Source organism: Coffea arabica, chromosome 4c (genome assembly GCF_036785885.1).
Source record: "Coffea arabica cultivar ET-39 chromosome 4c, Coffea Arabica ET-39 HiFi, whole genome shotgun sequence".
Lineage (NCBI taxonomy): Eukaryota > Viridiplantae > Streptophyta > Magnoliopsida > Gentianales > Rubiaceae > Coffea > Coffea arabica.
Window position 1 is genome coordinate 29,256,191 of NC_092316.1, and position 11,322 is coordinate 29,267,512.

The window sequence follows — 11,322 nt, forward strand, 5'->3', positions numbered from 1 at the left end:
TCCCCATTTTTTTCCCTCTCCCCCTCTTCCTCCCCTGCCATCATCCTCCCTTATTTTTTTTTTCTCTCTTACGTCTGGCGCAGAGGGGGGTGGCACAGAGAGGGGCGGCCAAGGGGGCAGAGGGAGGAGGGGGAAGGGGCGGCCAGGGGGGCAGAGGGGGGAGGGAGAAGGGGCAGAGGGGGGCTGCGGGGGGGAAGACGGGGGAGAGAGAGGCAGCGGGGGGAGGGGGAAGGCGGCAGGGAGGGGGACGGCAGGGGAGAGAGGGAAGGCGGGGGGAGGGGCAGAGGGGGGCTGCGGGGGGGAAGGCGGGGGAGAGAGAGGCTGCGGGGGGAGGGGGAATGCGGGGGAGAGAGGGAAGGCGGGGGAGAGAGGGAAGGTGGGGGGAGGGGGAAGGGGCAGAGGGGGGCTGCGGGGGGGAAGATGGGGGAGAGAGAGGCAGCGGGAGGAGGGGGAAGGCGGCAGGGAGGGGGACGGCAGGGGAGAGAGGGAAGGCGGGGGGAGGGGCAGAGGGGGGCTGCGGGGGGGGAAGGCGGGGGAGAGAGAGGCTGCGGGGGGAGGGGGACGGCGGGGGAGAGAGGGAAGGCGGGGGGAGGGGGAAGGGGCAGAGGGGGACGGCGGGAGGTGGAGTTGCAGCTGGGGGTGGTGGAGGTAACGGGGAAGAAGAAGAAGAAGAAGAAGAAGAAAAAGAGAGGAAAGAAAAGAAAAAGGAAAGAAAGAAAAAGAAAAAGAAAAAGAAAGGGAAAGAAAAAAAAAAGAAAAAAAAAGTTTTTCACCTTACAAAAACTTTTACAAAATTTTTCACCTAACAAAAACTTCTACAAAATTTTTTCAAAAACTTCTACAGTGCACTACAGTAAAGTTTTAGACAAACACCAACAAAACTTGTGTCATATTCCGCTTTTATTTAATGAGTAGTCTATTCTGTAATTAAAAAAAATTGTAGCCTATACTATAATTGAAGTTCTTTAGTGACAAAAGCGAGTAGCTATTCCAAGATGTACATGGTTATGAACACGTTGTACATTATAAGGTCACTATTGTAAATAATTTTATTCATTGTGTAAATAACGAATCCTATTTCATTAGTTTTAGAACCCTATTATAAATTTGACGTCATTGTACATTTTGTAAATTAAGAAGAATGGCCAAATTTCCTGTGATTGTTGTTTGTTGCTGAAACTATTTCAATCATTTATCCTTCTTAGGTGGTTTTTTTCTCTTTCTAGGCCCCAAATGCAATTTAGTGGGGAGAGTTACACTTTTTTCCTTAGGCTTTCAAGTAATACAAACATTTGCAATTATAAAAAATTTCCAAAAAAAATCATCATCATTACGTTATGTGAAAATCAAATTATTTTAAAAAATGTAAATATCAATCCATCTGTTGTGGAATTCACCAACACCCCTTTAATCAGGCGAATTTCCCGGAATAACATTAAAATGAGAAAATATTACAAAAGTGGTGTTAGTTGGTTGGGTGTTCTACTTTAAGGGTTGCCGCAAATCGTAAGAGAGGCTTCATCGAAAATTGTTTTAAATTTTAAATTTTTTTTGGCATCGAAATTAAGGGAGAGGAATTTTTTTTTAAATGCTTCGCCGCTCATGAAATCTGCGACGAATTGAAAATTTATTAAAAGGAATCATCGCAGATTTCATGTGCTGCGATTTCTTTTATTTATTATTTATTTTTAACCCTAACCCTAACCCTAACACTAAATCTCTAACCCTAGTCCCTAAACCCTAACCCTAAAACCCTAATCCTTGTGATACGATTCTTGAAATGCTAAAACGAATCAAGAACATTAACCACAAGCCCGGATCTAGGTTAGGAATCAACACTTAGGGATGGAGTTCATAATCTATCTTGGACCGCACAAGAAAGACTAGAACGGATAGGACAATACCATAAGTTTGATTGCCCACAAATTTTGTTGGTAAGTGAATACTTGATTGATAAGTTGACGAATCACTTTAGGGCAACTCTAAGATGTTCAATGGTGGCTTCACAAGCCAAGAAGAGCTCTTTCATTCATGAAAGAAATCTGGAAAATTTTCTCAACTTTATTCAATGCCCTAAAAACATTAAAGCTAAGGCATTTTATAGCCTTTTACAAGACCAAACTCCTAATCCAACTAGCAAATACGAAACTTAACTCTAACTCCACTTAACTCTACGAATTGACTCCAACTCGGATACTAACTATGGTCAATATGATCTTTTAGCCATTTATTCCATTAATTAATGACTCAACTTGATAAATTAAAGCTGCTGGAATTAATCTAGGCAAACGGCACAAGCATAAAGAAACTCAAACCAAAAAACTATAACATTAACTAAGGAAAAATGACTCTTTATAGCCTTAGCTAGGCTCAACGGCTGGCTTGGCTTCTTTAGCAGCTAGATCCCGTATCATTCCTCTCCTCTTAAAGGCGATTTGCCCACAAATCGAAGCACGAAGGGTGACAATTCGAATGACATGCCGACGGGTCAGCCTTGTCATGATCATAAGCCAAGGTGTCATCCAAAGAAAAACCCTCCACTTGTCAAGTTGGAAAAGACATCGTTTAGCTTCTTGAATCTCACAAACCAACTTTAATGTATGCTCAACTAATTCACTTGTATGCGTGAGGTAAGGGTCCTCAAAATGATGCAAAATAGCTCCCATGAAGCCAAACTCCTCACTCTTGAATAAACTTGCAAATTGATTTGGCACGTGATCAGCCCCAATATCTCCATAAGAAGGATTTAGCTCGTCTTTAGTTATGCACACCAATGCTGCTTTCTTCTTCTCTTTTTCGGCCAAACTTATTTCCTTTTCTTGCTCACGCATTGACATTTTCTTTTGTTCACATTCTAGCTCATATTCTTCATGTAGTCTTACTTCATCTTCATGGACTTGTCTAGGGGTAAAAGGAACAAGAGTAATCTTTTGATCACCATGTATGAAGGAATACCTGTTAGTTCAACCATCGAAGTGGACAGCTTTGTCATATTGCCAAGGGCAACCTAAGATCAAGTGACTCGCTTGCATTAGTACCACATCGCACACCACTTCATCTTCATACTTACTAATGCGAAATGGTGCCTTCACTTGTCTATAAACAATTCACCACCGTCATTATTTAGCCATTGAAGTTGATATGGCTTAGGGTGCTTGGTGGATAGAAGAAACAATTTCTCAACCATGAACAAACTCGCCACATTTGTGCAACTTCCACCATCAATTATTAAACTACACAACTTGTCCTTAATGTGACAACGAGTGTAGAATAAGTTCTCTCTTTGCACACCTTTCTCCTCTATTGCTCGGGCAGCAAGCAATTTCCTTACTACAAAGACTCCAACATTCCCTTCAAATGCCAATTCTTCCTCCGAGTCGTGGCTTTCCTCTACTAAAGGTGTCATACCTTCACAATCGTCCTCATCATCCGACACCACTTCTCCATTAGGCAAGATAAGCATGGTCCTATGGTTGGGACATTGAGATGCTATGTGTCCAAAACCTTGACACTTGAAGCATTTAGCATCCCGACTTCGTGGTTTTGGAGTTCTTTGGCTAATTACCATCTCGGCCTTAGGTGCTGTTTAGCATCATTTGGTCTCGATTTTGGTGGTTCAAAAGCTCCTATGGTTTTGTCCTCATTTCTTAAGGGCGAGTTTCGCCAATTCCCAGCTTGATGGGTGGGATTTGATTGAGTGTTACCCCTCCTCTTGAGGCGTCTTTCCACCTTCACCGTCTTATCCAACAACTCATTTAAATCAAGGTAATGATGTAACTCCACAATTTCAGCAATTTCATCCCTCAATCCACACAAAAAGCTAGCCATAGTTGCCTCCAAATCCTCATGAACATCAGCCCTCATCATGCCCATTTCCATTCCCTTTACCTAGGTTTCCGACTAGTTTTTGGTCGGAATCCATCACGTGACTTGCATGTGATCATTTTTAAGGGCAAAATTGTCAAATCAATTTTTACATAATCTGATTCATAGTCCTTCACATTTCACAAAATATATTTTTTCGTCCCTAACATTTTATAAAATGAATTGTTTCGTTCCTCACATTTCAAAAAATGAATTTTTCCATCCCTCACAATTTTCAAAATGAATTTTTCATCCTCCATTGATCATGTGTATGAATAACTTTTTTTTTTCTATAAACCCACGTATATGTCTATTTGATTTTATCTGAACAGTATGAATAACATGTAATTTATCTCTATTGGATTTCATCTAAACATGCTAATCGTAGTTATACACATGTTATTCAATAGATATATATAGGGGTTTAAAACTAATAATTTTGTTTGAAACCCATGTATATATTTATATGATTTCATCATTTGAATCTATTCAATATTTGTGACCTTTCTCTTTTGGTAATAATTTATTTATTGAGTTATATAATAAGGTCATCTAATTAATGGGTTCTAACTCGAATTCTATAATTGTACTAACAAGTTTTAGTTTAAATCTGAAATTTCTATTCGACACTTTTAAGATCAATAGTTGAATTACTTGCCTTGTGATTGTTTTAAAATTTGAAAGTGCCAATCACTTATTTCTTTTTGTCATACTTTTCTTTTGTTTATTTTTTCTATCCAAATTTAATTCGATATAAACACTTGATAATATTTAGGATTAAATATGATCTTTATTTTCAAATTTCGAGTAAAACAAAATGAATATAAATAAAAAACTAACAATTTTTTTAACCCATGTATATATCTATTTGATTTCACTTAAGTAGTACGAATAACATGTAATATATCTCTATTTGATTTCACATGCTATTCGTACTGTTCAAGTGAAATCAAATAGATATATATATGAATTTAAAAAAAAAATCAATCACACACATGATCAATAAAAGATGAAAAAATTCATTTTGAAAAATGTGAAGGAGGAAAAAATTTATTTTGTGAAACATAAGAGACGAAAAAATTTATTTTATGAAATGTGAGGGATTATGAATCGAATTATATAAAATTTGATTTGACAATTTTGCTCTTAAAATATGATTACGTACCTTGCATGTAGTGAATTCCGACAAAAAACTAGTCAAAAACCTAAACAGGGACCAAATTTGATCAATATGAATTTGTAAGAGACGTAAAATTACACTTTTAAAAATGAGGGATGAAAAAAGTTATTTTGTAAAATGTAAGAAACGTTTTGAACGATTTTTCCAAATAATAAACTTTAAAGGAGGTTAGCATAATTTTTAAAACTGTAGCAAGGAGGAGGCAGGGCAACACTACTCTGAAATTTCTAAGTCCTTCCCCATTATCAGCTCCAGATGCCACATTTCTCCCGGCCAGGTCTTTGGGTTTTCATTCCCACATATATGCATTTGCCCACACTTCCCTGGAAATTTTACCAAAAAAACAAACAAACCAACCATGCCATTTGCCCGAAAATTCAACATAACTAAATTGGAAACAACTATCAACACAAGTTCAAACCTAGATTTCCGTTTCCTAAAATTGTTTTCAGTCCAATATAGTCCTATGCTAATGATTAATCTAATGAAGACTACTGCACAGCATGTCTGAGCTGCTAAGATAAGCTCGTCAACAAGCAATCAATTGCTATTGTACAAGCTGTACAGGATGCACAACAAGAAGGAACTTAGGAATTACAAAGTTGCTTTGCACGAAGCTTTATTGTGTCCTGGCTCCTTGCACCTAGTACAAGTGACTGTCCTCCTACTCAGCGCCTCCTTTCTCGCCTGTTCCTTCTTCTGTTCAGGAGTTAATTTAGGGGGATTTGGGGGAAGCACCTGTACTGAGTCTGAATCAGCCTCTTCCTTGTCTATAGGCTTGCCAATGTCAGGTATAGGGTTCAAGGATGCAGAATATATTGAACAAAAACTCTCTACGGTGAAATGTTTTGGGCAGTAATCATAAATGCTTTTGCCCCTGCAATTTAAGACAGCAATAGCATGCCGGCATGGTAGACCATTCTCTTTCCATTCCAGGCAAGTACATTCCTGGCTTTCAATGTTCACAACATGGGTGCAATCATCATGAACCTCAGCAAGGATGTCAGACGAGAACAACACTTTCAGACTGCGGGCTTTAAGTGCATCTTCCTGCAGCTTTTTCTCAATTGATGGAGTTAGTTTAGAAGACCACAAACTTGACAGCGTTTGCCGATTCTTAACCAAACCACAAATCATACATACGAGAGCCTCAATCTTCTGCATTATTGTAGCCTCCTGGACGTCCTCCATAAGCTTGGTGTACAGTTCAGAGACATTTTCAGTGATATAGTTATAACGCTCTCCCTTAAATAGCAAACTTGTCCAACACTCTGGCTCTATTTGGATTACCCAATCATATGCTTGTGATGAGATCTGCTTTATTTGTTCAGTGAATTTTTTGTAACTACCAAGTCGGACAGCATGAGCAGCGGAAAGAAAAATACCAGGTAAGACACCTCTTCCATCAGCACCGTGAAATGGACCTCTCAAACTCCTCCTGAAGCTTTCAACAAGGTGGAACATGGAATAACCATGATAAGCATTCTCAAATACCTCAAGCACAGAGTTCTTCAAACCCTTTTCCCTCTCTGAGACAAAAGTGATGGGCTGGGAAGTTGAAATTGCAGATTTCAATTGTTCCAGAAACCAACGCCAATTGCCGTTATTTTCAACGTCAACTATGCCAAAAGCAACTGGGAAGAACCCATCATCTGCGTCGACTGCAGTGGCTGTCAACAACATTTCCTGGTATTTTGACTTTAATGATGTTGATTCAAGAAAAAGAAGGGGGCGACAACCATTTTGAAAACCATGTATTAAGCAGTGAAATGAGACAAAAAGGCATTTAAGCCTTTTGTCATCATTAGTGACGAGATTGGCAAAGCTACCAGGATTTGTCTCCATCACTTTCTCACAAAAAGATGGTAACTGATTGTACGAATCTTTGTATGAACCTTGAAGCTGCTCCCTGGCATGCTCCAGCCCACGCCACACTTGTGTATAATTTAGTTCGATCCCAAAGTCCCGGAAAATGCCATTAGCAATATCCTTGGGTTTATGATGTGGGGACTCTCGTAACCTCTCCTTTATAATGCTAACCAGCCAATTCCTTCCGGGATGAGCAGATTTCCAAGCTTCCCCTCCACATGTGTGTACATTATCGAACTTCTTAATCCTAAATGATTGAGATGCAGGAACCCAAGATGCATGAATCCTCCAAGGACAGCCTTCAGCAACACACATGCCACTAGCACGATTTGTATCATTCTTTTTTAGTTTGTAGACAAAGCGATGAGCAATAGCATACTTCTGCAGGGTATCTCGAAACTCTTTCACACTTTCAAAGTCCTGACCTACTCCGGTAATGCTATCTCTCCATGAAGCAACCAGATTTTCTGGAAGATCTTGATCACGAATAACAATACCGTAGGGACTCCCCAGATCATCTGTCCCTGACTTAGGATCTCCTTTCAGTTCAACGTCATCATGTACCTTGATAAATCTGCCTCTGCTACTCTTCTTACGAGATCGCTTTTCTTGTGCGTTATCTGCATCTGACACAATAACTGGACCCTTGGTACCAACTTTCCAAGAAGCAGTACGCCTTCTCTTTTTGACTGTATCTGCTGGGGTGCTACCTGCATCAAAGTTGACGGGGCTACGAGCAGAAACACCACCAGCAACAACACGGCGGGGAGCATAATCGGAATCATAATCACCACCATGCGCAGAGGAAGGAGTAGATGTGCTGGTGGTTCTGCTTGGACTCTCCATAGTTACATTGACATCCACCAAATTATCAGGCGTAATAACTGGAACTCTATCAGCAGCTGCAGCATTCTTTTGCCTAGATCTTACATCAGGGCCAGAACTATTAGCAGCTGGGGGAGGAATTACATGGTCCACAGTCTCTGCCAATTTTATGCCAACTCCCCTGGATGTATTACCACTGTAAGAAAGTATGCACTCAAGTAAATAGACTAACTAGTCAAATTCCAATGATCCACCAAGACACTAGGCACATTCTAAAATTGAATACGTGAACTTTGAGTTCCCTATGTATCTCCTGTGCTGATATGGTGCACAGGAGTGCAAATGTGTCATTATGACATTCCGTTAATGAATGGAAAAAAGTAGCAATTTATGTGAGATAACAAGTTCTCAAAGTAATACCTTGAGGCATCATTCTTCAAGGCTGGACGCTCAAACCCATGTTTCCCAGATACAAAGACATCAGCTGTCACTGAGTTCCCATGAAAATCAAGCATCCTCTTTAGGTCCTTTTCATTCTTCAAAGTAATAAGATTTCGTTGATTTCCTGGGAGAAAGTACTTGAGCGCAATAGTTTTCAGATCCAAATTGTACAATTCAGCAATCTTCAACTTCAAATCATCATACAAGGTATCATGATTGATGCTCACAGCATTTGCCTCTCCTCCATTATAAGATAAGATCCCATCATCTTTTGTCATAAATTCACCACCATACTGACTGATCAGTATAAGTTTCCCCTTTGCCATAATTCACATCTTTGAACATCACAAAGAATCAGTACAGAAAATAAGTTTCACTAAAATATGTCAGCACATAGAAACAAAAAATTCGAATAGTACTACAACGATTTTAAGCGGACAAAATTACACTCATTGATGCTTCTGTCTTCCTCTGTTGCATTATTTGGATAATTACAACTTGGTTAACATAGATTCAGGGGGTGACAAAAGCACTGCATTTCTCATTACTGCACAAGAAAAATTCTAGCTCTTTCTCTTCATACATTAGCAAATTAAACAAAAGACAGTAGGCTTCCAATACAGAATTAAATGTCAAACTTGCTATCCCTCATCTAAACCAAATATACCCTAGATCATGCTTCAAGGAAACAAAGGAAAAAATCTTGACATCAAGGACAACAAATTTTGCTCCTCATAGCAATCTCAAAACAGTGTAAAGGAAAAGGGAAATGCTTCCCCAAAAAGCAAATGATAAGTTTAAACAAAGAATCTTATAAAAACATATATAGGTCGAATATTTTGTTGTTAATGGAGGCACAGGGGATCCAAACAACGTAGCTTTACCACTTCAGCATGCCTACTATCTGCTAAATCAAAAGTTTCATTCCTTACCTTTTAAGCCGATCTATAACCTGCTGAACATATTGTTGGGTGTTTGTGACATAACTTAAAAGGATAAAAATGATTAAGCGATAAACTCACTAACTCTATTCTTCAAAAAAGTTAAACCTCAATCCTTTGAAATTGCAAGCTGAAGCAGAGACCTTGACTTTACCGGTAAGTAAGCCAATGTTAAAGCAAATGAAAATCAATCATAGCTTCTCAGCAATCAAATGCTCCCAACACCTTTTATAGTACACAATGTCTTTCCACAATAAACTTGGACAATGTTTTCACCTTTTTCCCCTTTCTTCGGGTAGAGAGCGGAGTTAAACAAAGCTTTCCAAGAGAACACTCGCATGCACATTTGTATCTAGAATATACATTTTTAGCATCCTTTTTTGGAAAAAAAAAAAATCAAGAATAATCACCAACAAATTTTCTAAAACTTCCTTTACAATATTGCGTGCAACATTACTCGTGAAACTCAAAATCTTCACCAGCCAACAGTTTAGCACTTGCATGTACATGATAAGCATCCACAATTTTTCAATGTACATTAGAAAAAGAAAATGTTGGCATTTCTGTCTAATTGGCTATTCTTCATAGGGCTCTACCTCCCCCGAAGGAGCATTAGAGGGGTAGAGTTCTGATTTCCATTAAGATAAGACAGCTGTTCTGACTATCAGCAGCGAACACAGAGTATTTTATAAATTACCTCAGAAGCACACATAGAAAAACTAAAATGACACCATGGAACCCATGCCAACATGAGCGTTTACCATATCCATATCCAGTCATGAATAAGAAAATCCAGCTACCATCATCATGGCACTTGATGTTATTGTCAGATAAATTTTTCTTTTATAGGTCAAACTGTCGTAAAAAGAAATCTCAACTAGTAGCCGAAGAACCTTGCCAGTGTTGTAAATCCAGCTTGCCCAAACTGTGAAATGTTTTGCTAAAAAACTGCAGATCTTGAGTAAGAAACCAACATATTAACCAATCGAAGCAACTCCATGCAATGATCTTATCTCACCTTCCTACTTAAATGCCCATGGAAGAAAATATGAAGGGCAGAAAGGACAAATTAGGCAGGTAACAATCAACCCCCCTTTTCCCAAGACAAGAAAACAAGGCTAGCACTCTCGAATGTGCTCTCCACTAGTTCTTTACCAATGTCTGCTTTCTTATTGCCACCAAACCACAGATGGGAATCCACGCAAACAACACAACGATTGTCTAATGAGTCATAAGCTACTCTTTTTTTGCACTAAATTTGTTAAGCTATTTTATCTAATTAAAGTTCTTGATAGGTAATTCATACTCGAAACAAATACTACAGTGTAAAATCCCAGTAAAACAATCATCCCAAACATCGACCTTGATATAAGACTAGAAGAAGAAAGATTATGCGTATAGTGCTTTACAACCAAGAGATCAAACACCAAAATTCTAAAATATGACAAACATTGGTGATCAATTGAACTGAAAATAGAGGTCAAATGAAGTCTACAAAAATCAAAAGTCAACAAAAGTGCAATTTTCAGTTGAATTTCACTCAAGAATCAGCTGTAACATGTTAAAGATTAAATCTTTTAAACAATTTTATGAATGCATGCATAACAGAATTTTGCACACTTCAACCCTGATTTAAACCCCGGTTTAGTACTCAACAAAAAGAGGAGAAAAAAAAATTATCTACACACAAATGCAGAAAGCGATATAGAGGCGTCTGATTGAAAGAAAAGTGGAGCGAGGAAGAAAATTACCAGAGAGGCGTAGCGAAGTGAACGTAAAACCTAGAATTTGGGGCCGTTTCGGAATTAGGGAGAAAAAGGGAGAATGATACGAGGGACAACAGCCACAAGGGCGTTTTACAAAATAAGAATGGATGGGCTAGGGCTATAAAGAGACTTGATGGTGATTAACTATGTTGTGAGGGGTCATATTGAAATTTCGGGAAATTTGATCAATTTAGGATTGAAGGACGTGGGTGACTTGGATAGACATAATAGACTTTTTGATTGGATTGAATTTTGTACCACCTATTCCGTTCATCTTTACCATAACTTTGAAAATAACAGAATTTTTATAGTTTTAGCACGAATAAAATTGTTGGTAAATTCATAATTTTCTCAAGAATTTGATTTTTTTAAAATCTTTTTTATGTTGTTTTTTTTAGCAAATTTAGAATAGGTAAACATTACACTTGTAAGGATA

At 38.6% G+C, this 11,322-nt stretch overlaps 1 protein-coding gene across 2 annotated transcripts; it reads right to left on the reverse strand.

Annotated features, from left to right (window-relative positions):
* Nucleotides 1-5,408: 5,408 nt before the first annotated feature.
* On the reverse strand, nucleotides 5,409-11,009 carry LOC113742121 (uncharacterized). 2 transcript variants are annotated; one of them, XM_027269837.2, is made up of 3 exons: nucleotides 10,872-11,009; nucleotides 8,159-8,514; nucleotides 5,409-7,919 (listed from the first exon to the last, which is right to left on the reverse strand). In XM_027269837.2, exons 2-3 carry the CDS (start codon nucleotides 8,503-8,505, stop codon nucleotides 5,639-5,641), a joined length of 2,628 nt encoding a protein of 875 aa, XP_027125638.2. In that variant the 5' UTR covers nucleotides 8,506-8,514; nucleotides 10,872-11,009; the 3' UTR covers nucleotides 5,409-5,638. The 2 variants fall into 2 exon arrangements, with proteins under 2 accessions (XP_027125638.2, XP_027125637.2); XM_027269836.2 differs by having other exon boundaries at nucleotides 5,409-7,934.
* Nucleotides 11,010-11,322: the final 313 nt, after the last annotated feature.